General features: G+C 42.1%; 4 protein-coding genes across 12 annotated transcripts in view; 1 reads left to right on the top strand and 3 right to left on the bottom strand.

The window, feature by feature from the left end:
* Positions 1-577: 577 nt before the first annotated feature.
* Positions 578-6,589, bottom strand: cndp2 (carnosine dipeptidase 2). Of its 2 annotated transcripts, XM_037474301.2 has the most exons (12): positions 6,429-6,589; positions 5,785-5,872; positions 5,551-5,694; positions 5,221-5,383; positions 3,931-4,019; positions 2,819-3,019; positions 2,629-2,713; positions 2,372-2,532; positions 2,101-2,265; positions 1,570-1,711; positions 1,107-1,254; positions 578-770 (listed from the first exon to the last, which is right to left on the bottom strand). In XM_037474301.2, the coding sequence occupies exons 2-12, from the start codon at positions 5,842-5,844 to the stop codon at positions 704-706; spliced, it is 1,425 nt and encodes a 474-aa protein (XP_037330198.1). In that variant the 5' UTR covers positions 5,845-5,872; positions 6,429-6,589; the 3' UTR covers positions 578-703. The 2 variants fall into 2 exon arrangements, with proteins under 2 accessions (XP_037330198.1, XP_062414408.1); XM_062558424.1 differs by lacking the exons at positions 5,221-5,383; positions 5,551-5,694; positions 5,785-5,872; positions 6,429-6,589 and adding an exon at positions 4,399-4,423.
* A 941-nt stretch (positions 6,590-7,530) lies between these two features.
* On the bottom strand, positions 7,531-12,842 carry dus3l (dihydrouridine synthase 3-like (S. cerevisiae)). The gene is made up of 16 exons (XM_037474300.2): positions 12,567-12,842; positions 12,306-12,406; positions 11,349-11,619; positions 10,914-11,265; positions 10,596-10,672; positions 10,416-10,505; positions 10,283-10,324; positions 10,038-10,190; positions 9,812-9,928; positions 9,557-9,622; positions 9,297-9,407; positions 8,773-8,869; positions 8,561-8,636; positions 8,115-8,303; positions 7,885-8,013; positions 7,531-7,763 (listed from the first exon to the last, which is right to left on the bottom strand). The coding sequence occupies exons 2-16, from the start codon at positions 12,380-12,382 to the stop codon at positions 7,691-7,693; spliced, it is 1,920 nt and encodes a 639-aa protein (XP_037330197.2). The 5' UTR covers positions 12,383-12,406; positions 12,567-12,842; the 3' UTR covers positions 7,531-7,690.
* Positions 12,567-15,148, bottom strand: LOC119219247 (transcription termination factor 1, mitochondrial). 2 transcript variants are annotated; one of them, XM_037474303.2, is made up of 2 exons: positions 15,041-15,148; positions 12,567-14,599 (listed from the first exon to the last, which is right to left on the bottom strand). In XM_037474303.2, the coding sequence occupies exon 2, from the start codon at positions 14,578-14,580 to the stop codon at positions 13,429-13,431; it is 1,152 nt and encodes a 383-aa protein (XP_037330200.2). In that variant the 5' UTR covers positions 14,581-14,599; positions 15,041-15,148; the 3' UTR covers positions 12,567-13,428. The 2 variants fall into 2 exon arrangements, with proteins under 2 accessions (XP_037330200.2, XP_037330201.2); XM_037474304.2 differs by having other exon boundaries at positions 15,003-15,057.
* Positions 15,149-19,800: 4,652 nt separating this feature from the next.
* The window catches only part of akap9 (A kinase (PRKA) anchor protein 9), a 52,537-nt gene continuing 46,783 nt past the window's right edge, over positions 19,801-25,554 (top strand). For 4 of the 7 annotated variants that reach the window (XM_062558460.1, XM_062558462.1, XM_037474659.2 and 1 more), the window contains exon 1: positions 19,801-20,069. In XM_062558460.1, coding sequence (XP_062414444.1) covers positions 20,022-20,069 — 48 coding nt within the window. In that variant the 5' untranslated portion in view covers positions 19,801-20,021. The remainder of the gene's footprint in view (positions 20,070-25,554) is intronic. The other 3 variants (XM_062558461.1, XM_037474657.2, XM_062558459.1) reach the window with 1 other exon arrangement.

Below are 25,554 nucleotides of genomic sequence, written 5' to 3'. Positions count from 1 at the left end.
CTTTTAAGGTTTGAATCTTGATATTCAAAGGTTTAATGTCTCTGGTGTTGTTGTGTTCCTAGTATGTCAATATTACAAAATATACAAAGTTACATCAATCACTACACGTATAACTGTTGAGGGCTGTAACTGTTCTCCACACGACCCATCAACACATACGTAGTCTCTGACTATCCAGCATTCTTATGAGCGTCCATTGCAATGTGCATGACGACCTTATTGTGCAGAACTTTCCTTGTGACTGTTGGTGACAGATAGATCTAATCTACAATTGTCATTCCATTATTCTTCTATTAATCATAAGTCATTTAAACCACTTCAGTATATTTCCACATTCCAAGCAACATTCCCAAGGGTTGATTGTGATGTGTGTTTCCCATTAACTACTGTTGCCGTGTGCAGTCTGTAGTACTGTAATCACGGCTCTTTTTGTCAACTTGAACACAATTAATAATTGCTTATTCCCTTCTTCACTAGATAAAATTATGTTTGTCTGTGTATTCTATGAATCCAATTACATCGTGGACAATTGCACTAAGACTACAATCAACACATTAATGAAGCAGGACAACAAATATTAACAAAGAAAAACCATTTTATTATCATGGGGAGGGTGTATAAAACTGCTGCAGGGCAAATCTTACCACACAAGCTATAATTCTAATCGTGAGGATGGACATATTTTACATAATGTGACACCCCTTCATTCCAGCAGGGAGACCTCGTGGAAGTATGCACTGAGCATCTTGATCCCCTGGATGTAGTTGGTTCTGAAAGTGGAGAGAAAAGACAGCGATGGGCTTAATCAACCAGTGAATTTTTGCCTTTGTTACAAGCTGTAACAAAACGTTCAATCATAACTATCATTCATGAATAAGTCGAGTTGTTGGAAGAAATTGACTTAATACTTAATAACTACACTCAACATAAAATAAAACAAAATGTGATGACTTAAGACTTCAAAAAGTATTTCCTGTGGCCTTAATAAAATTATTTCTTGGCTAAAAAAAATAAATTTGAACTCTTTAATTGCTGGAAATCCCCTTGCTTTTCTCAATTGCAGTGATTCAGGTGGAAAAGGCGATGAGGACGTGACTGTGACAAACCTGTTGAGCTTTTCATTCTGTGAGTGAGCGCCATCATCGGAGGATCCAAGGGGGAGCAGCATGACGTTACGTCCTGTGGCCTCCTGGAAGGTCAGGGTAACGGGGATGCTTCCACCCTCACGAGTCAGGTCAGGCTCCACCCCAAAGACTTTGGCACAGCAAAAGAGCAGGAGAACATGGAGAGAACAGTCAATGGGACTGGGAGAACATCTCTACAGTATACGGATAAAGTTCAACAGAAGAAAATTACTTGTGTCATCCACAACCATTAATAATGAGAAAAAAATAAAATGTTTGAGGGATACTTTTGCCTTTCAGGGTTTTGAGCACCTCGAAGAAGTAACTATTTCAAAACTAAGGCACGTTAAACACTAAAAGCATTCTAATAAACAATTAGATAACAGGTGATTTAATATCAAACACATCGGAGGTGTTTGGAGTCCTTTAACCATATACACTGTACCTGTTTTCATGGCCTTCCGCCCTGCCATGTAGTGTGGGTGGTTGAAGTCAGAGACCCAGGCTTTGGCTCCGTGGCCCATGTGCACTTTCAGTTTGTTGGGGCTTCCAAGCTCAGCAAACTTCTTCTGCAGATGATCGATAACCTTGACGAAGAGAAGAAAAGAAAAGAAAGACATGCAAAGTCCAGGCTGCAGTTAAACACAGCTTTTTTCATGCTATTTCAGCGTCCGTTTTCATTTGAATGCCACCTTCATGGAGCTTGGACGGGTCTAACTATGATTAGCTCCACTTTGGTGGGTCCTGCTTTAAATCCAATCAATTTGTTGTAAAAGCAGTATTTACTAAAAACAAAATGACATCTTTGTCACACACTTCCACTAACAGACACGAGTTATCAAGTATTAAATTCCACTGACAGCGACTATAATTTTTCGCCGCAACACAACATTTCTTGTGCTCTAGTGACTTCACCAACAACATTTGACCGCGTTACAAACCAATGTTACGATATAGTATATATATATAGATCTACCTGCTTCTCCACCACTTTGGGGTCCATGTCGGGGACGAGGCGGATGGAGAACTTGCCGATGACCTTGCGGGGGATAACAGTCTTGGCTCCCGTTTCGGAGAAAGCTCCCTCGATGCCGTGAAGAGACAGAGACGGATACCTCCAGCGGTGCATCAGGATTTCCTCCTGCAGGACAAATGGTACACTTTAATAAACATACCTGGTCTTGCGGTAATCCCGCGTGGTTCACCACATTCCTCTAGTGGGGGGACAACAGAAATCAACGCCTTGCCTTGCTCTTATGCAGCAGCTTTCGCACGCCGACGTCTTTGCTGTATTCATCCAAGTCAAAGTCAATCTTCTCGTACAGCTTTTTCTCGTCATCCGTCAGAGGGGCCACGTCATCGCTTATCCCGGGAACCAAAATGTTCCCTTTATTGTCCAAGAGGGTTCCTGTATTGATGCCACAGATTTATACACTGTTAATAATGTGTATGGCGCAGGTCAAAGACCCAAAATAGATTTAATTACGTCTCTAACATCACTTGCCCATAAGTGCAATCAGGTCGGTCATGGCTTCATGCACAGAGCCACCAAACACCCCTGAGTGGAGGTCCTTGTCGCCGCAATGCACCTACAAAATAAAAAAAACTGCAGCAAAATACAGTACAACAAAGACCTGCCTTACTGCAGGTTAAGTGATTACAAGGGTTCAAACAGCACTGCGATCAGACCTCACCTCGATGAAGAAGTAGCAGATTCCTCTCAGGCCGTAAGTGATGCAGGGTTTGGTCTTGCCGAGCCAATAGTTGTCAGAGATGCAGACATAGTCCACGTCCTTTAAGAAGGTGTCTTTTCGTGAGAACACCAGTTCATCCAGGCCTTCCGATCCAGACTCCTCCATCCCCTCGAAGCAGAATTTGATGTTGATGGGAAGATCCTGTAGGAAGTGGAAAAAAAGAAAATAACTGCATATTCATCATAGAGTAGATCGAGTAGATCCTGGGACATTTTCCTCAGACAAGTTGTTGCAGTTTCAGGGAGAAGTGGAAGTTGTTCAAAGCCACATGCACGGTCACGTGACTTGGTTTAATCATTAAGTGACGGCTGGATAAGATGTGACAAGATTTCATCCAGACACCTTTGACCTTCTCCTGCTGACGGCTCTAAAATGATCAATGAGCTGAATCAGCTCTGCACTTGAATAAAGACAGAGTTCATTTCTGGTCCCAACGACCAAAAGCAATACTGTGAAATAATTCAACAAGATTCTGGAGGGTTACTATTTTTTTTAAAATAAAGAACTAATTTCTCAGTGCATTGAATGAGCAGCTTTGAAAATAGAAGAAAATGTCGCTGTGAGTGACGGATGGATCTAATCTATTATTATCATTCCACTCTCCTTATATACATTCAAAACAATGTTAGCCTCAGTATATTTCTACATTCCAAGCAACATTCCTGCTGGTCCATTCGGAACTGTGTTTCCAGAACATCAGCATTTAGCCACACCCAGTTTGCAAAAGAAATCTCAAGCTCTTTAACCCCATGAGCAATAATACCGGCTGACTGCACTGTGATTACACAGAGACCTCATCACTGATAATCGATGTAATAAAAGGAGCTTTCACTTATCAAAGCAGGACGTGTTACTGGAAAACGCAGTTGTGAATTGTGCCAAAACTACTTTGTGTCACTAAAATCATATGAGTCCACTGAAAGACCATCAGAATACGGCTTATTATAAAGTAGTCTTCACTGCCGGTAAATGCAATGAACAGATTAAGAGGAAAACAAGGCGCAGAGAAAGATTTCATAAGTGTGAGAAGATAAGTGCGGTGGGAACTCCACCTGCTGCATCTTCTGATGGGCCTCAATGCAGTTGAACCAGGCCAACACTGGGCCCTTGTCATCAGTGGAACCTCTTCCATAGAGCTTCCCTGGGAAGAAGAAAACAGTGTTTAATACAAAAAGGTGGGTCTATGTTAATTCCAGGGATTCAGAATAATTTACATTGTCTAGGCATAGTTATACATGTAACACAATAAGAACAGATGTATTAGTTGATTAATACTTGCTAGTAGTAGCAGCAAAGCTGAGACGAACTCTAGCACCTAAACGACTGGATAGTAAATCACGACACAAGGAAAAAAGAAACACCAGAGCCGAGCGGACAGAAATGTGACAGAGGAAGTGGACGCTTTGCTTTCTGTCAGCTGACTTTCACCAGAAAGCACACGAGACCTTTTGGGTGTTGGTATTATTAGCACCAAAAACTAATAAGCGGCTTAATTGCACCAGAGGCCTGCAATGCTTTACCATAGTTCATTAGTGCGGATCGTGTCGCAGCGTTCACACACGGAGTGAATATATTCTGTAATGACTACCGCCCCCTAACAGAAAGATTCAAATTATTGTAGAGGATTTAAAGATGGATAGTAATAGCTGCGGAGTAGGAGAATAATTAATGAATTATTAAACGTCTATTAGATAAGAAATAAGATAAGAAAGTGATTCACTGAAGCCTTTTTGCTCTCTGTCGAGCTGAATGCATTCTTAAATACAATAGCACTTCAACTAGACTTGCAAGTTTTTCCAGATAAGACAGGATTAAGAGCACCACTCTGCTGGGCTGGACTTTGGAAATATGCTGCATGCTGACACGATCAAAAGTACAATGCTGATAAAAGCTCAGAGCATTTAAATAACACTTACGTAATGATGAATAAAATGACCTCTCTCCTCACCAAATAAAGGGTTTAATGAGATTCTTGAGTGAAGACGGTTTCAGAGAGCAAATGATTAGTTTCATTGTATTCTGTGGTTCCGTCGTGGCTCAGTTAAACATTTTCCTCCTATTGTCTCTGTCATAAGGTCTTCTCTGCAGGACAAGTCGGTCATTTATTTCAGTGCAAAAGTGGTACCATTTGCCAAGTGGACAAAACTAAGTTGTGTAATCGTAAAAGACTGGGAAGATACACTCGGACGTCAACCTCATCGCATCTCGACTTGTCACCAGGGCTACTTCAATAACTGGCAATGAAGTTGTTATGTTTCTAATCAGATAAAGTTTTTGGATCATTTTCAATACAGCTTCAGGGTAAACTGAAAAATAAAAAAATAAAAGACTTCTCCTATCACCGTCTTTCTCCACCAGAGTGAACGGCTCCGTGTCCCAGCCATCATCAATGTGAGCGGGCTGGACATCGAGGTGGCCGTAGATACACACGGTCTTCTTGCCCGGGTCTGAGCCCAAATGTCCCAGGATGATTGGTGGCAGGGGGATCTCCTCCCCAGAGGGAAGCTGCATGCGCAATAAAAAAAGAGCCTTGATTTGAGAACAAAGGGACCATTCTACTAAATCGAAAGTGTTTAGACACTGACTCATCAAAACGGCCCAAAAAAGGGAAGCGCTGGATAACCGGAGCAGTTTGAAACGGTTCAACATTCAACGGCACACTATTTACACACCGTCTGTTTGCCGATGTCCACCATCTCCACCGTTCCTCCCAGCTTCTCAATGTCCTTGGCCGCCATCTCCATCATCTTCTTGATCTCGCCGCGCTTCTCCGGCCAAGCCGACACACTCTGCACTCCAACCCAGTCGGCGAGACGCTAGGATCACAAGAAAACAAGCACATACATTTAAAACACACATAGTGGGGTCAAGAGTGAAGATAGAGAGACTGTAATTAAATCCCTTACCTGCACGTACAGATCCTGGTGTTCGTCCACATACTTGAAAAGGGCTGGGAGATGAGCCATGTTTGGTTCCGGAGACAGGAGACAGGAGCTGAGGGTTCGATAGAAGGCAGAGAGGAGTGTGGGTCGACCTTCCGCTCCTTGGGGCCTTTTGGGAAGTCAAAGGCACGCCCCCGCTGCAAACCTGCTGAGCTCAGCAGTCTTTGCACCTCCCTCCGTCATATGCATGCAGTCAGAAGGAGAGTTGGTGATAGCTTTGAAACTTGTTGGCCTGTTACCGAATGTCTAATGTGCGGTTTTATAGGTCAAGTCACAAAGATTTCCCATATTAGCAGTAGGCTCCGTATGTGAATATTTAAAACATCACTTTAACGTTAAGTCGCATGTTTTGGTTTTATCTTGGATGAATCTAAAAGAAAGCTTCATTGTAACGTTAATTGCTTATATGCATGAAATAGCTAACCGGTTAATCTCTCCAAAAGTAGCATTTGCTGGCTAACTTTGAGTTACACTGATGAGGGCTCGCCTTGTCCAGTCATGCATGGACTGCTTTATTCATTTCTATTAACGTTACATTCCTAAATGGCATTTTGACGCATGTCAGCCAGCCGGTCGTGCATGAGAACTCGGCATGTGACTTTCCTCACCTGACGCACACTTCCGGTGTTTCCTGATCCAGTTGACACAGATGTTTAATGTTAAAACAGTTAACGTTTTTTTTCCACGGACGAAACAAAAGAGAGCGAAGAGACTTCTGCACCGTAGTGGCTTGTTTGATTGTTTTCACGGCGCAAAGAATTGTGGGTAAGCGGCAGATGCTTCGTCATGATCACTCATGAGGTCCGCAGATACAGTAGAGGGGGGAGATGAGCCCTCTCAATAAATCCACGTGCATTTTTAAACGAGAGGGGCTCTTGTGCTTCGGTGGTGGATGAGGTACTATGTATTACAGTAAACGTATGTAAAAGCCGCTTTATGATTGTTGCGTATTAATGTGTACAGTAGTAAAACATGACACGCTACCTTGGCTTGTGTGTCTATATACGATATTGTTAGTTATGTTACTGATATTTTCTAAATAGTAATCTGACTGTAGAGTAAGTCATAAATGTGACGCAGAACAAATGAATCCTAAAGTAGTAACCTAAAAATGAAATAGATTTATACTAATGCCGGATTGTGTAAACAATAAAATGTTCTATGCTGTAAATTTCAACTCGTGAAGAAAAGCAACATGGAGGTAAACGTCTGGATGCACGGAAACCTTCTGTGTGCAAAACGTAGTGCAGTTGTAGTTTGGCGTAGTTTGGCAAGCAAAAGAAAGCATTGGTATAATATCAAATGCGTAACAAAATCCCTGAGGTCGTCTCACCGCATCTACTCTTACATGTCTAACAGCGTTCCGGTCTACTTCAATAACTCAAAGCAGTTTCATTTTGAGCTTACATAACCGCGTCTGTATGGGGCATTTTTTTCACTGAACATGCATCAAAACAGTCCTGCTGTCACCATCCAAAAAAGAGCCATAACAGAATCAATCTATAAACATTGAATGCGCTGTTGAAGTTGAAGTTTTCCTCAGTAATATAATATCATATATGAGCCCATGAAAAAAATATATTATATATAAATAAAAATATTCCTTTTCCAAGATAACTAAACTTCTGTATTATCTTTACCACAAAACGCGTTGGCATACTGTATTTCAGAGCATTACTGGCTTGTCAATTTGAAAGATATTGCATAATATCTGAGTTTGGCAAAAGACTTTATTGCATATTTTTCAAGTACATAAATATCCATGCATTCTGCCACTCGTCGTTAATAAAATCAATAGATTCTCTCTTCAAACGACATTACAATTATAACAAATTAAAATGCGTAGATGTTCAGTCAGAGCATAAGAAAATCATTTGTAGGCATTGGCTTTATGTTTAGGCAAGAAGTTGAAGTTCTTTGGTACTGGTCCAAGGAGCATTTCACTGGAGAGGAAGGAAAAGTAAAATATTATAATCAGGTAATGCATCCATTTAGCAATTATTGTTAACGTAGCTTGATTTTGAATAGTGAGTGTTGATTGTTTGAAACATTTTTCTTGCTTACCTTATCCTGACCCAGTCCCCAACATGTTGACTGGCCATTAGTGACTCCAGGTAGTTCCTGCCCAGGTAGAAGGGAGGTCTCTCGTTGATCTTCTGAGGCACCCGTTCCAACAGTCCTACTGGAATATATCTGAGAGACAAAGATTCTGCTATAATTAACAGCCTTTACAGAGTTCCCAATGTTTCTTGTTATTGCAGAATAGATACAGTGAAGTGCATGTTGTCGCTGACCTGCACATGAAGGAGAGCCACTCCAGCATGAAGGTGCGGGTCTTTTCCACACCTCGAGTGTCGGAGCCCCAGTGCTCCAGACCAAAGTTGCTGAAATCCCTGAGGACGTCTAGTCGCTCACTTGATGAGATGTCCCAGTGTCTGCTCTCCTTTATTTCAGTGAAGATCCAGGGCTTAATGAGAGCACCCCTGAAGAGACCAAAAACACGCTAGAAATTGTTGAGTTGTTCCTCCTGTTGTTTACCATGCTGTTAGTTACTGTAAAAGTAAAAAAGCACAATCATTTCATTGAAAATGAATTACTCTGTGACAAATGGACATCACTCGGGGGGCAGCTGCCGGGTGGTTTTAGAATGGCTGGCATAGAACATGTAATAATGAGACAATCACGTCTGTATTTTCATTCATTTTTCTTTACGGTGTGTAATCAGTGAAGTGGGACCAACCTGGCAATCATAATGCCAGAAACGCCAGTCTCTCTTGCTTTCATGGCATCTTCATAGGACAGTACGTCTCCATTACCTGGGACAAAACACACAAGTGACCTTAGTTCATCTCCTTACAAAGAAATAATGAGTCTTCATAGCCTGTGTATGATAAACCGTTGTTGTTATTGTAATGGTATTGAACAGTAAGTAAAGTAAAGAAATTCACACACCGAAAAGTGGGACAGGACTAGCCAGCTTGGAACAGGTGTTGATGTAGTCCCAGTCAGCCGACTTAGTGTAGCGCTGCTCTCTGGATCGCCCGTGCAACTGTAAGAAAACTACAGCATCAATGGTGTGACATCAAGGTGGAAACTCATTTCACTTGCACATACAAAAATGACAAAGGAGGGGCTTGGAAAAACATCCCGCGGCTGAATCCTTGTCGGTATGACAAGAACACGTTTAATTTTAAGGGTAATAAAATACTAAAACATTAAATTAGATGAGTCACATCTGGTGCTCCAATACTGCATTTTCACTGTAATACGTATTTAATAAATGAAGCCACAGTGTGCACAATTTTTTTTAACAATAACTCACTGTCCATCAGACAGTACTCTCATTTAATGAGACATTTACGTCAGGTCTGGTCTTAAAAAGAGACTCAATTTGGCTTCCAATGTTTCCATGTATTTCACTCCTCCTTATTACAGTTGTAATACAGTATGATGCTTTTATTTTACTCAAGACTTACTGTGATCATAGACACATCCCACTTCTTCATCTCTGGGATGAGTTTGTGTGCTATATTGCACTTCTCTTGAACACCAGTGCGGATCTTGACGGTTAAAGGGACATCAAGAACCTTTCGGAGAAAAAAAAAAAAAACATTTGTCAGGATGGATTATTAAAAACTAGTTTCACACATTTATACTACACATTTGCTTTACATTTTAAATGATGGAAGTGGTTTTTGCTAAAGGCCCAAATTCACCAAGATACCGTGAAACATACATAGTTCATTCCCTTGATTATCTGCTCAAATTTTTTGGTGCGCGTCATCAAGCCGCAGCCTCCGCCCTGATGTGGGAAAGTAAACAAACGCCATCTGTCAGTCAATGTCAAGTTACTGAGTTACATTGCTTTACACACACACCACAGAGACATTTAATTCACCCTACTTGGCCTTTCATCTATCCCAGCACGCTTCTATCTTGTTTGTTTATTCGTCCAGGAGAAAAACGCAGTTTTACTGCCCGTGGTGTTTACCTTCTTGTAGACGAGGTCAATGGGGCAGCCGCAGTTCACGTCCACAAAGTCAACATCGATGTTGCCGTTGATGAGCTCCGCGCACCTCGTCATGGTGTCTGGGAAGCAGCCCTCCACCTGGAGACACAATCACGACTTCAGAAAATCGAGGTCATCTTGAGTCTCACAGGCCGCGTTCATGACACAGTGGACAAAGTCAGTCGACGGCAATCTTTGACAACGTTACCTGGACGCCAAACACATCTTCACTTTCGTGCCGCTTCAGGAGGGCCCACTCGGACTGCTGCCCCTGCAGCAGGTTTGTGCACATGGCCATCTCCCCACAGGTGATGTCTGCTCCAAAACGCTTGCACACGCGACGGAAAGGCAGATTTCCACACTGAGCAAAGACACAGAAGGCATTTAGTCAGCATTTAACTACATTAGTGACAAATCGTACCTTAGTGATCCATTCAGTCCGGGTGTACTTACAGTTGTTAGAGGAGCGAGGTAGAGCTTGTCTTGAAAGTCCACCTTAAACAAGAAAGAAAATTGGTTAACATGATATATGCCTTGTGTTAGTTATACATCTTTTGGAGGAGAGATGGTTGTCTGAGATATAAACCTGTTTCTTTTCACACAGGCGCAACTTGATGATATCTACATCAGTGAGCGGTCCAACGGTGTTCACTGGAGGCGGTTTATCCAGGCCGGCCTGTAGCGCGTCAGAGAAAACACATGCATACTTTTTAAAATGCCAAGGAACACACATGAACGGTAGTAGTAGAAGAAAGTGCCTTTGTACCTGGGCTTCAGCCTCAGTAGACACATGCTGCTCCCCTCCTGTTGGACCGGCAGATAACTCAGGTGCATGAACATCACCTGGATGTGTCGAAAGAGTGAATTATGAGACCAAATTTAAATCTACACCTGTTCAACTCAGGGGATGAATACTGCACTTCTGTGTCGGTGTAATTTCAAAGCCATCATAAAGTAATTGAAAGCGTCATTATTAACAGAATCCTTTGGGCAAATTGTTAAGATTACCGAGAACATTCGCGTTACTAATAGAGCATGTGTGAGTGGGTACTATGTCCATCTAAAACCTCTCATGTCTTCTTACCATTCCCCTGCTGTTCTCTTTTATCTTTTTGGTTTGAAAGCGTATTGAGGTACTCTGTGGACTGGTTGAAGGTCACAGAGCGCTTCCTGAGACGAATCTGGAGGTCTTTACTCAGGCTGTTCTTCACCGTCATCTTGCCCTCGTTGGCCTGGACTAGTTCCGCGTTCTCCATGGTTTTGAAGTCAGGTGTCGTGTGCGCCTTGGCAAAGCGGCAGCAGAGACCGTACCCACACTTTCCGAAGGTGTCATAGAGGTAGCAACTTTCGCCGATGTCGGCGGGCTTAGTCGCCAAATACTCGGCTACGTCATGTTGAAACTGGCATTTGTCTCCGAACGGACAGTCCCTTTTGTCCTGCATCAATGGAAAAGGAATGACAATGAATCAGCTGACGTAGCAAGTTGCGGGGCACTTTATGCTGCATTAAAGCTTCATACCTGAATGACTGAAAGACAGAGTCGTTTTTCATCAAAGGTGGTAGGCTTCGTGTGTGGCCTCGACTTATTCTGTCCCCGGATACGCTTCCCGTCTGGTTTGAGGCCCTTTTTCCCCTCCTCAGGGTCTAGTTTGAGCTTTTTTGGTTCAGGTTCTTCAATAGAGGTCGTCATGGTATCCTCTGCTTTGTCACCATCAGTGGCTTTTTCACCCTTTTGGCACTGCCACTCGAAGTCTACGAAGGCATGAAATTGTTCTTTGGTGGTCAGGTATCTGCAAATGAAAGAAGAAAAAGAAAAGAAATGCAATGACCGAAATGCAATCAGTTTGACGACGTAATAAATACAACACAATGCTTTAAGTGCGAGTGGAACGTCCATTGTGTGGAATAGCGCAACACCACCACCCGGAAAATTCATCCATTACAATAAGTGATGTCTGTACAATTGATGTGCACCAGATAATCCTTGTGAAACTCAAACACTAGCTAAGAACGTACTCCGTGCAGGTCAAGCGCATGCACTGTAGCTGCGGAGCCTTTTTGCTGACTGTAGTTCTGTCGGCTGCATCAGACAACGCAGCGCAGTGTGATATCTATGAGTCCATGATACTCTGCGAGGGGGAAAAAAGTGGGTTACTCTAATCCAGGACCAGTTTCTAAGCAGAATGTAGGTCATCTCACGGACATGATGGAGCAAAAGAGCTGGAGGCCGTCTGGAGGAATGTGTGTTGGGAGGACATCGTAATGGACTTTAATTAATGAGGGAGCGGACTGGCAAGACGTGATCACCAAGAAGTGAAGGCGGGACCTTCAGAGATTTTGGCAGCTGTGTGTTTAATGTCACAGCAGTCGTATGAATCGACAGTTTTTCACCCAAACGTGCACTTTTGAAAACATTTGGGAAGGTTTAGCACCAGGTTACTGTGTAACCGTTAACGTTACACGGACAGTTACTCACTGTGATTTTAGGGCGGCTTCGCCCTTCACTGCTACATCGGTCCTCTTCTCAACGGGTTCCTCCGCTGCTCCTTCCATCGCACCTTCACCGATTCCCTTTTCCTGAAAAATACAAACAAACAATACATACATCAGATTAACCCCTTTGATTCAAACGCTCACCAACTGCGTGCTGCATATTTCCAGTGGGTTGAAGCCGCTCTATTTAACTGCGTGGATGTCTGTCCCATTAAGCTGAATTGAAACAGTGAGCATTACTCACCTGTTATGGTCAAAGTCGCACCGATAGACTGTTGTCGTTGGTAGACGTTACCCGTCAGTGCAGCATGCTCCGCGGGAGGCTCGCACAGCTAGCTAGCTAACCGCTAACGGGAAGGCTGCCGATGCTAACGGTCAACCGAAGACGTTCTGCACGCTAATTACTGCGTTTGACGCCAAGGTGTAAAAAGGAAAATGTTTGTATTAAAATATTACGGTAGACTTTATTATACTTCTCACACTCTTCTACATGCACCAACAACACAACGAAAAGACAGCTGTGTTACAGTTTGGTGAAGTCCGTGTGCCAACTTATGAGGAACATTAGTTCCGCATGATACATAATAAATAATACAGCTCGTAATCCTTAGTTACTACAGGATTGTTGATATCAGATTAGATGTAGCCGATGACCATATGTTTTAGTTTATGAATGCAATATCTCCATAAAGTATTTAAATATGTGCAGGCACAAAATAAAACTAGTCATAATTGAAACAGTCAGATAACTCCATATCTCGATTTTATTGTATGATTGCATCCTCACATGAATTCCAACATGAAATCTATATATCTTTTCCCCAAGTAAAAAAAAGAATGCATGTGTAGATACATGTTTGACAACAAAGCTAAGAAAACAATACAAAACGGATAACTGATTCCTTATTAATCAAGATAAGTCTTTGGCAAGTTTAGCCATAATGAAATGTTTCTCGTACTAGCCCTACCAAATATATTGAAACACTATTAAAGAGACAGAAATCCTAATCTAGTGATCACATGAGGAAAAAAAACAACTAGCGTGAAACGAAGCTCAAGTAAAAGCGTTATCCAGCATTATGTAACATCACAATACACAGTTTCATTCAGTCTTCTAGTCCTACATGAAGTTTTTCCATCTTTGCATCAAACCGCTTTTGACTAGAGTCCAGGATGCTGATGCCGTTCTTCTCGAAGTCATATCTCACTCTATGCAGCTCCTCTAGTCGCCCTGCAATGTTGTGTGTGCTGTAGTCCAAAACTTTGGGTTTTTCCAGTATTTGCTTCATGGTTATTCCTCCTCTTAAGAGACAGTCCAGTTTGGAGCTTAGCGTGTCCGACCCAATGTACAGAACCATTGGATACCTGAGGACTAGTTTCTTTAAGTCTGATTTCCTACAGCCATGTGAAACCAGCCTCTGCTGGAGAGTTTTGAAATTATTTTTTAGATATTCATTGGAAAGGTCAATTATTTGTGCTACGGGGCCTTGGAGAAGACCGAGCAGTTCTGAATCACTCAACTTCAGAAAAGCTCGGAGGATATCGATGTTTGTCTTGACTCTCTTAGTACTTCGGATGAGAATGTAAAGGTTTTTGGATATGACAGATTTAGGAAACTGCTCTGGATTCTCCCCACCGAGTTCTGCACAGACGTCTTCCAGAAACTCCACCATCTGCCTGTTGAGCTCTAAACTGTTGGAGAATGTCCGTGGCGCCCTGGTCAGCAGCCGATGGAGGTCTTTATTGTTCAGTCCCAGCGAGGTCAAAAAAGCTATGTTCTTCTTCAAGTTGTCATTATCACTCGAACGGAAGAAAGACTCTGGTGAGCGATCCACGATGCTCACTATCTCCGCATCGGTCTTGAAGATATCTCTCCACAGCTCCCAACGGTGTTCCAGGTGTTCAATGGAGCGGGTGATGGCGCGGGGGTAACGTGACACGATGCCGGCGACTACTCTGCTGCTGGCGCCTTTACCCTGCAGAAACTTTGCGAGCCCTTGCTCATTGGTGAATGCTTTGCGAAGCACCCCGGGCTGACGCTGGCGTGCCATCTTCACATCAACTCCCATGAGATTCAGATTCTCCAGCAGAGATTCATTCTCCGTGGGTGCCGGCTCGTTCGTTTTTGTCGGGGCGCTGCAGAGACCCCTGTGAGGGAAGGTGGACGTCAACTGTGCCGGCATGTGCCCGAAGCTGCGCTGCAAGGCTGCTAATCGATGAAAGCTGAGGAAAGCCTTCACTCCAGCTACTGCTGCCATTTTTAATGAGGGCCAGTTTCTGTGTGTTATGGTCAACAAAAGAAACTCAGGCATTATATAGGCTATAAAATAGCATTATATAGGCTATAAAGCCTATATATATAGCCTATTAAAGTAACCTAGAAGATGTACTTCATTGTAACGTATATTCTGCAATTTTACCACTTATTATGCAGATTCTACACAAGCTCTGGAGATTGTTACCATTCGATTCGTATTAATAGGCTAACATTTAACAAACACGGTAATCCTGACACACCACTCACACAACGTTAACTTTATTTGCCATTAAATGACTGAATGAAATGTCGACTCTTAACTGTAACGTTACAAGTTTCACAATTTACAATCAACTATCGTCTTATAAACGAATCAATGCCTCTATCGTAGGCTTTTCGAATACATTACATTAAAATCCATACCATTTAAGTTACGGTTAAGTTTGGTTTCTTTTTCTCACCAAAAATGTGAAGATTAAGGAGCCATTTCTGTGAAGGCGGAAAAGTGAAACTCTTCTCGCGAGTTTCTCGTCAGTGAAAACGATATTTCAAGAAGCATCTTGTTTAATTACCGCCATCTAGTGTTTTGGAGTGTAAAAGCACTTTTTTCATTTCTAACCTCTTTATATAGTTGGTGTTTTATTTATTACTTTGAATCAACGTTTACACACTTCAAGTCTTCAAGTCTGTTCATGGCGGCATTAAGCAGCTTTATGTTTTCAGTGTAATTATAAAAATACTATTTAATACTTCATTTGCCAGACACACAACTTACATCCCTGCATGCCTGTGAAATAGAACGAGCATGTTTTGCAGTGACTGACAGCTTGGCACCGAAAAAAACCTACTCAACCATTGCATCGCTTAACTGATGAGTCCAACCACTCGTGAATATTTCATGCCCAGTGATATCCTCATTATGCACAAGTGCTTTCACCCCGCTGCTCTAAGATTGAAGAGTTTTACTTAAAAACGGCATCATCCGTCCCAGGTTCTCAGTTTCATTTTCTCCCGGCCATCAGCATGATTTATTTGTCAGTACCAGACGCGTTTCCACTTGTCTTGAACTTGTTCAAAGCACTTCGGCCTGTGTTTTCATGATTATGTGATAGGGAGCAACTTTCTGTCTTCATCCAATCAGAAGACGAAAAGCACAAGAAAGACAGCTGAATCCTGAGCAATATTTTGCACATTATAGAAGTGTGTTGCTGCCTCCACGACCACATCTTACTGGATTCATAAGTAAAGCAAGCTAGAACTATTAAACAGGCTAATAGTATGTTTGTTTTTACTGCCATGTCATGCTTGACATTTGGCTAACAGCAAATAGGTTTACAAGAAATCTATCCAACTAATTCAAACCTATAATGAGCTAAGACAAAAACACAAATGTTGACATTTTTTATAACTTAAATATTTACTTCTCTTTCCTTTTTGTGGGCTAGTTGTGGTTTTGTGCGACCCTCCTCCTTTCAAGGGCCAATTTCTGTGTGACTCGTGAGGCATCATCTTTCATAACGACCGTAGACTAATCATTAGCTTTCCTCTCCAGATTGAACTAATATTGGAGAATTATGACATGGTGAAGCCCCTGACATAATTATTCTCTTTTTCATCAGTTAAAGGAATACCATGTCATATACAAACAAAAACACATTTTTTCTTGCATGAACCGATCCAATTTATTTACATCCAAGCGGGCTGGCGGATTAGTTAATAACCAGCTTAACAATGCCGGCTCCATCATTGGATTAAAACTGGCAAGTCTATTCTGGCCAAATAATTCACGATACCGTAAAACCTTTACGCCGCTGTTTGACTGTTTATTTTTTTAAATCTTTGTATTATTATTTTGTTTGTTGACTTAATTTAAACTGCTAATTCAATATTTTGTGTAATATTTGTGGTTCTGATAATATATTAGTTCTTTACATGCGGTGCTTTGTGGCAAAATAATTTCCCCTTGGGGTGTTAGTGAAGTATCTATCTATCTTGAGCGTAGGTTTATCCTGGTGAAGGACTTTTTTTATCTTATTTCCAAGATAACTGGTTAATTTCATTTTTTATTTGTAGATGAGCAGTGAATCAATGATATTTAGAAGGGTTTCTGTTTAGTTCACTCCATTTACATTCTATTCTACAGCTGTTGTTCTGACTGGACGCATTTTAGCTCAGTGTAATTAACTCTGCACCTCTGCTGCACGTATAAAGACTATAGCTATCTGAATATCTTCATACCTAATAATAGTTTTCTCTGGCTTACCTCATGAATACGCGTGCTGTTGTGTTTTTAATACTAAATGAATTTCGGACCAGGTCCACTTGTTGTGGTCTACTTGGTAAAGTTGCTTGGGTAACGGCTGACACAGTACTCCTTAAGTGAATCAATAATTCAGAAACTAAACTTTCAAATGTGCAGAGGTTCTAGTAGAAGCTGTTGCACAAACGGAGAGTGTTCACAGAGAGGGAAAATGTCGAAAAGAAGATGGGTGGAATTCAAAATCTGCCAGACTATAAGTTGCTCAGCTCCTGTCAAACGAAGACACAGCGCATCCTCACCTGCTGCTGCTGGTATGTTTATAAATGGTTGCATGAGACCTTTTTGCATGTTAGTAACTGTTAGGTTTACTATGATAATGTCCATATTGAAGCACAAGGTGACACTATGACCTAACCTTCAATGTAATCTTTGTGTGAGGACAAACACAGTGTTCCTTTCTGTGAGTTTGGACAGTTTCGACTACCAGGAATACAAATACACAAGCTGCACATTTATTTAGATTCATGATCACACAATAATATTAACAAAATATCAATGAAAAAAAGATTGTTACCTCTGTAGGGGGGTATTTTTATTGATGTGCATTTGTAGGGAAATAGTTATTTGCTTTAACCGTTCACAAAACCAAATAAAGAAAAAGAAGACTTAAATAAAATAATAAATAATAAAACTGACTTTTCAACTCTTAAATGTCCTCTCTGCACCTCCAATATGTTAAACATATCATGTAAAATGAATGAAAAGAATTAAACATTTTGTCTCTAGTTTATATTCTGTAGAAGAGAAACCATTTTATAACTAGTTATCATAATTAATCAACTACAAGTTTACTAATAATACATTTAACTTGGAGCCTGTCTGTAAATTAAATAATGGACAACGTATCCTTTATCGCCTCCATCTGTCCTAGAAGCTAATGTCAGGATCGTGTTACCTTCAGTCCCATTGAAGGAGGCTCAAAAGTATACACTCACCGGCCACTTTATTAGGTACCCCATGCTAGTAACGGGTTGGACCCCCTTTTGCCTTCAGAACTGCCTCAATTCTTCGTGGCATAGATTCAACAAGGTGCTGGAAGCATTCCTCAGGGAGTTTGGTCCATATTGACATGATGGCATCACACAGTTGCCGCAGATTTGTCGGCTGCACATCCATGATGCGAATCTCCCGTTCCACCACATCCCAAAGATGCTCTATTGGATTGAGATCTGGTGATTGTGGAGGCCATTTGAGTACAGCGAACTCATTGTCATGTTCAAGAAACCAGTCTGAGATGATTCCAGCTTTATGACATGGCGCATTATCCTGCTGAAAGTAGCCATCAGAAGTTGGGTACATTGTGGTCATAAAGGGATGGACATGGTCAGCAACAATACTCAGGTAGGCTGTGGCGTTGCAACGATGCTCAATTGGTACCAAGGGGCCCAAAGAGTGCCAAGAAAATATTCCCCACACCATGACACCACCACCACCAGCCTGAACCGTTGATACAAGGCAGGATGGATCCATGCTTTCATGTTGTAGACGCCAAATTCTGACCCTACCATCCGAATGTCGCAGCAGAAATCGAGACTCATCAGACCAGGCAACGTTTTTCCAATCTTCTATTGTCCAATTTCGATGAGCTTGTGCAAATTGTAGCCTCAGTTTCCTGTTCTTAGCTGAAAGGAGTGGCACCCGGTGTGGTCTTCTGCTGCTGTAGCCCATCTGCCTCAAAGTTCGACGTACTGTGCGTTCAGAAATGCTCTTATGCCCACCTTGGTTGTAACGGGTGGTTATTTGAGTCACTGTTGCCCTTCTATCAGCTCGAACCAGTCGGGCCATTCTCCTCTGACCTCTGGCATCAACAAGGCATTTCCGCCCACAGAACTGCCGCTCACTGGATGTTTTTTCTTTTTCGGACCATTCTCTGTAAACCCTAGAGATGGTTGTGCGTGAAAATCCCAGTAGATTAGCAGTTTCTGAAATACTCAGACCAGCCCTTCTGGCACCAACAATCATGCCACGTTCAAAGTCACTCAAATCACCTTTCTTCCCCATACTGATGCTCGGTTTGAACTGCAGGAGATTGTCTTGACAATGTCTACATGCCTAAATGCACTGAGTTGCCGCCATGTGATTGGCTGCTTAGAAATTAAGTGTTAATGAGCAGTTGGACAGGTGTACCTAATAAAGTGGCCGGTGAGTGTATATTGCTGTTATTTGAAATCTGCTCAGAATAGTCTCATGCTGTCAAATGTGAGCTGCTCGTTGAAGTGTTTATTAGTAACAAAAAACAGCCTTGAAATGAAAAATATTGTGTTAAAAAAGAAACAGCTCAACTGGGACTCCTCTGGCAACCTCTCGTCCCGTTACCATAGAAACTGGGTAGACGTTTTTAAGCAGGATTCAGACCGCATAAAAACAGTGAGATTTTGCTTTTATGAAAATACTTAGATGTCTTCATGACATCATTAACAATTATTGACAAAAGTATTGTATACTAAGACATAAAATTATTCTGACATGCCTCGATAAATACAGATTCCTACAGTAACAGAGTCATGTTTGAGACGGCCAATAACTGCTTGCTCAAATGTTTGCCGGATTGTTATATCAAAATACTAAGCAATATAAGTGGTATATACCAGCCCCGCTTTAACCACATTAAAACATTACATGTTTACATCAACAAAAGTATCCCATTAAAATGTGTTATAAATAAACACTCAGAACATTCTTCATCATTTATTATTTTTTTAAATTTAGATTATTAAGATTACGTTGCTGATGCGTATCAATACAGGACTTGCCTTGTATCTAAACAGTTTTTGTACCATTGTATTTTCACTTTAATTAAGTAAATGATATGATTTCTCCTCTGCCACTGATTAAAACTTATTTTAGTGAAGTTATTTGGCCATTTCGGACAGTACGTGAAGGCAACACTGGTGAGATACCAGGGGGCGTGGCCATGGACCTACCTACTCAACGTCATCATAGTTTGGTCTCATGTTTACGTGGAAAACATGGCGGCGGAATACCAACAAGGAGACTGCACTTATTAAACGCGACTTGCAGCGAGCAGGAGACGCAAATACAACCGTTAGTTTTGAGATTTTCCTGGCCGATATTTTGCATGAAGCAGCTTCCCTCTTGTTTCAGCCACAGGAATCCCAGCCATGGAGGACGAGGAGAGGCAAAAGAAGCTGGAGGCCGGCAAAGCAAAGGTAACGTTGGGATTCTCAGTTTTTGGTGTTAGCATAATTCACCAACAACGCTATCATTGATGTAAAGTAGTACATTTGTGTTGTCGACAACTTATTTCCTCGCTGCTGGGTCTCCCAGCTGTTTTCGGCGCCCCCTCCCCTTCCTCTTATGCCCCTCGCAGCTGTCAGTCCCAGCCAACACGTTGTGACAGCCGGGGCGGGGGGGCCGGCTCGCTCGCCGGGGGTGTGGGGAGTTAGCATAGCCACTGCTAGCCACAGACTCCTTTGTCATGCTGCATGTCTAACGTTACAGCGGTGGTATATTCTACTTTTATGCCACCTATGGGGAGTGTGCACTTATTTCTAAGGTGGTCACCCACTAGTCAGGCGGGACATCGTCACTAAAGGCTCGTAAAAGCTACCCGAGTCTGGGCGGACCGGCTGGTGTAACAGGATTTACTAGACATATCCCCACTAGCTTACGTTAGTTAAAGCAAACACACTGCCCCAAATTCCGAAGTGCTGCATTCACGGCGTCATCGGTCAGCGGCTTCAACATTTAGGTCAGGGGGACAAACCCTACGCGTCCAGTGTAAAACACTGCTGCTAAAACGGGGTCATGCTATCCTTAATGTGTGATTTTTAGACTTGAAACAAATTATGTCCATGTCAACTTCTTTCTTGAAATGATTGAATGATGGTTTTATGTTGATAATTGCAATAGAATAAATGGTGCACTGACTGTCTGAGCTCTGCCTGGTGATGTGCTGCATGACCTTGCAGCGGCTCTGCTTATGAAAATGTACCTCAGACATCTTGGTTATAAGATCTGAGGGAGATGTGATGAGCTGACCTCCACTTCAGGCATTCAATAGTGTACAGTTTGATAATAACACCTTCAAGACATGTGACTGATTGGATCCAACACATCTGCAACAAAGAGGCACATTCAATACAATAAATAATATATATATATATATATATATATATATATATATATATATATATATATATATGCATCTTCATTGTCTACCCATTTGTACCCATCACGGTACAACAATCAAGTTTATAGTATATAGCTTTCAATATAATTTACAAATCAGTCAACATATTAATATTGCAGTTGTCTAGCTCTGATTTGCTATAAACCCATACAATTTTAGAGAGTTTGATATAAGAATGATTTATTTCATCTAATAGGTTGTGTTTGGTGTTTCTTTTGGTCACACCCGGTCTCATATTCTAGCTGGTGCTCTGGCTTTTAGGTAAGAACAGTGGGAGAGACAAGATGAACATCTCCGTAGTTACTGCAGTGGCATTTTGGTTTATAAAAGGCTTGTCTGTACTGCAGCAGGGTTTCCTTTTTTTCATATACACACACATACACACACACACTCTATGTCACCATGCCCTCACAGACAGGGGCGAGACTTCAAAAGATATCTCACAAAATGACACATTCATAATGGTTAGCAGCAATATCCAGGAAAAGTCCGACTGGATCCAGGAGGCTTGGATTGCGTCCTAGCTGATATATGCCAGTCAATAAGAAATCTACGGAAAGACTTGACAAAGGGCCTATTTGAACTTCCTAACAAAAAATATTCAAACTAGCGGTTTTAGAAGGTTCTCAACTAATGACATAATTAGGCTTAAGTGCAGGAAAATTTCCGCCCTAACATTATATTAAAGTCTGAGAGAAAAGAGAACTGTTGATCATCTATTGTACAGATGGCTTGAAAGGACGTCTGTCCAAAGCAAGACCATGTTGAGTCGTACCAGACAAGAAGCTTTAGTGCTGGCTGGTGTCGCCAAGCTGTTGTATTGGAGATTTCACTTTTCTCCATGCATTACCAGAATAACGGAGTTACTTGTGCGCTTCAGCTCAGTTCTCCTGTTATATAACCCATACAGCTTTGAGGGGGACATTCTCAAGACTCTGCAGCGGTGATCACAAGCCGGTGGAACGCTTTTGTGTAACTTGCATATGCCACCTGCAGGGGACTTAAACATTGTCTCTCTGTGACTTTCTTTCTAGCAGTCTATTACCTCCTTCAGGTTCAGGACATCAGGGAATAATCTGCCAGCTCGTTTGCTGTTGCAGTGTTTTACTCAATCACATCAATTGGCGCATGGGGCACTGCAGTGTTTTTAATTTGGAGCAAGGTCTAATCTCTGCTTCTCTGAAATGTCTACTGGTCACTGATTGAGGGTGTGCTTGTAACTTCAGGGTGGGCATGTTTTCTTGCATAGCTTGGTAGAGCGAGGCATCAGGCCAGTGAACATCCAATGCACCAGGCAAATTTTGATTATTAAATATATCCCATACGGTTTGTATTTCCAAATGAAATGACATTATATCATAGCCTGAACAGATTTTTTTCTAGGATTAAATCCATTTCCAGCCTAGGTCAGCATCACTGTCTACTAAGGGAGGTCTTGAGGACAGCAAAGCTACATGTTGATCTTCTTAGCGTAGGCCTCAACGGTTAATGCTCCGAGTGACTATTCATGGATGTCGCCCTGCTCAGCTCTATGTGATGAATACACATTGAATACCATGGCCGGCTCATCTTGTTAATTGGATTTATATGGACACTGAAAGGTTTACTTTTATGCTCCAGTCTTTATAACCCTTGTGTGTTTGCATGTAACATTCAATGCTTTTGAAGCCCATGTAGCGTACTGCTGCACAGCTTGAGATTGGATTGCAGAGTGATTAATTGGATGTGATAGTCTAACAGCTGTTCTGTTTTAATTAGCTGCAACACCGAGGAAGATTAAATCTTAGTGTGCCAGTCTAGAGCCGTTTATTAGGACGCAGGAGAGTTTTTGCCCTTCTTTGGATATTCACCTAAACCTTTTTTCCTCCCGATGTATCATTCATCCAGCCAATCAATTATACTTTGAACAAGCTACAGCAACAACCCAATGATGTTATGATTAGGTGTATCTCTAAAATGTTTAGTCAGCACATTAAAACTACCGTCCTTTAAATTGTATTGAAACTAAGGATGTCTTACGGCAAGATCGAAAATGTATTCAGATACTGAATATTTCCGTCATGTATTCACCTTCTCAACTCAGTATTTCTTTGGTGGCTCATTGGAATAGCGGCAGAGAAATTTCCCTTTTTGCTTCCTGCCCTGTACTTTGATTAGAGGTTGGGAGGAATACAGTGGCGGCGGTCATTATGAGAATGATGACGACGCACGAGCACCTTGTTTCCAGTAGAGGTTAAAAGGATACTCGGCTTTCAGCATGTCTTAGATTCGCTGAATGCAAAGGCACGTGTCGGGAGTAAACCACAGGGATGACTCTGTGCTTGCCCCTTACAGCAGTGTGAACAGGCTTGAGGATGTGAGTCATTTATAGGTTGTTGTGTCCGTGAGAGTAACATGTGCACATCGATTGGGTTTGAATGTTTAAAGAGGGTTTCATGGTCAGGATTCATGGGGCAGAGGCACCTTCAGTCGCTGCTGTGTTTTTTAGGGCAACGAGCTATTGGTCGCTGTCTGGAATGTAGTCGCTAAGTGTTGATCAACACGATGTTGCTGACTGTCTAATGGCCCCTTGACATTGGAGGCTGTGAGTACCCCCCCTCTCCTCCCCACCTCACCCCCACCACTACACTGCACTACCGCATATCTGTGTCGCTTCAGTATTTTTAGCTGCGTGCCTCACAGTCATACCAATATTACGCATCATATGTAGGACTTTATCAGTGTTTTGAACAGTGTTGTCCATTCAGTAACTTTTCTTCCCGAGGCAACGGTTTTGATCAATAGAGCTCAAGTATGAGCAAGGCAGTCATATGCTTCAGCCGTATGTTTTTACTTCCGTTAAACATTCACTCAGCGGCCACTTCATCAGGTACATCTGTTCAATTGCTTGTTCACACAAATTGCTAATCAGCCAATCACATGGCTGTAAGTCAATGCATTTAGACGTGGTCAAGATAACTTGCTGATGATGTTCAAACCGGCAGTTGTGTGGACCAAAATGCCTTGTTGATGTGCAAGGTCAGATGAGAATGGGCAGACTGGTTCGAGATGATAGAAAGGCAACAGTAACTCAAATGTTGTTGTCATGTTGTTTTATTGACCAACTGTTCTGCTGTTATGCGCCGAACTGCGCAAGTCAAATTCCTTGTATGTTTGACATATTTTGGTAATAAATGATTCCTGATTCTTGATGAACCGCTCATTACAACCAATGAATCCAGAATAGCATCTCTGAACACACATCACGTGGAGCCTTGAAGATGAGCAGCAGAAGACCCCACCGGGTAACACTCCTATCAGCTAAGAACAGGAAACTGAGACTAAAATTCACACAGATTCACCACAAAGGGAAAACAGAAGATTGGAAAAATCGTTGGCTGTGTTATAAACAAACACTCCATCCATCCTGTATGGATCCATCCTGCCTTGTATCAACGGTTCAGGGTGCTGCTGGTGGTGTAATGGTGGGGCGGATATTTTCCTGGCCAACCTTGGGCCCCTTAGTACCAATCGAGCATCGTTTAGATGCCGCAGCCTACCTGGGTATTGTTGCTGACCACGTCCATCCCTTTATGACCCCAGTGTACCATCTTCTGATGGCTACTTCCAGCAGGTTGATGCACCATGTCACAAGCTCAACTCATCTTGATCGTGACAATGATTTCACTGAACTCCAATGGCCTCCAGTCCCTCATCTCAATCCAATAGAGCTCCTTCGGGATGTGGAGGAACACGAGATTCCATCATTGATGTGCAGCCGACACCTGTGCCACTGTGTGATGCTATCGTGTCAATATGGAGCTAAATCTATCATGTTTCCAACACCTTGTTGAAAGAAAGCCACAAAGAATTAAGGCAGTTCTGAAGGCAAAAGGGGGTCCAACCTTTTTATTAGCAAGGTGTACCTAATAATGTGGCTGGTGAGTGTATTTTAAATTGAGGTTATTTCTTTAGATTTTGAACAGTTGAAAGACACATCCATGAAGTCATTGTGGCTGTCATGGTTTATAGCTCCCATTTTTATACATGTAGTTCATCCTACTGGCTGAAAGAAATCCAGCATATGGAATTGAATATTTAAATAAAAAAATGCCTGTGTAAAGGTTTTCAGACAGCAGATGGTGATCCACCTACGCAGTGTCTTTCCCCAGATGGTGATGCAGCTACAGTGCACAGGCTGCAGTACTCCATATGTTCTGCGAATGATCTGCTCTGCCAAATAGGGCAGCTTGATATGATAAGAAGCTCAACGAAAGCCTGGGTTTCCCAAGACTGCTCCAAAACGGAGTGATATCTACTGCCAGCCCGCCGCTACATGCCGCCCACTATTACTAGTTTCCGATACTGATGGTGTCAGAATCAAAAGATGGTTGAGTGTCTGTGTCGTCGTAACCACCAGGATTTTCTTTCCTGTAGGACATCTATTCAAAGCTATCTGCGCTTTTTGTGGAAGCCCACATCTAAATGTGCCCCTCTATCTGTGCTTCTTGTGGAAGTGCACA

This window comes from Pungitius pungitius, chromosome 17 (assembly GCF_949316345.1).
Source record: "Pungitius pungitius chromosome 17, fPunPun2.1, whole genome shotgun sequence".
In the NCBI taxonomy this organism is placed as follows: Eukaryota; Metazoa; Chordata; class Actinopteri; order Perciformes; family Gasterosteidae; genus Pungitius; species Pungitius pungitius.
This window is presented reverse-complemented; position numbering and strand designations above follow the sequence as displayed.

Coding starts and splice junctions, on each gene's coding strand:
- LOC119219247 (XM_037474303.2), bottom strand. CDS start 14,580: ATGGCAGCAGTAGCTGGAGTGAAGGCTTTCCTCAGCTTTCATCGATTA.
- dus3l (XM_037474300.2), bottom strand. CDS start 12,382: ATGGAAGGAGCAGCGGAGGAACCCGTTGAGAAGAGGACCGATGTAGCA. Junction 8,304..8,560: donor TCTGGCATTATGATTGCCAG/GTTGGTCCCACT, acceptor TGGTCTCTTCAG/GGGTGCTCTCATTAAGCCCT. Junction 8,014..8,114: donor TGGCTCTCCTTCATGTGCAG/GTCAGCGACAAC, acceptor TTTGTCTCTCAG/ATATATTCCAGTAGGACTGT.
- cndp2 (XM_037474301.2), bottom strand. CDS start 5,844: ATGGCTCATCTCCCAGCCCTTTTCAAGTATGTGGACGAACACCAGGAT. Junction 5,384..5,550: donor TGGACATCGGCAAACAGACG/GTGTGTAAATAG, acceptor TTGCGCATGCAG/CTTCCCTCTGGGGAGGAGAT. Junction 771..1,106: donor CAGAATGAAAAGCTCAACAG/GTTTGTCACAGT, acceptor CTCCACTTTCAG/AACCAACTACATCCAGGGGA.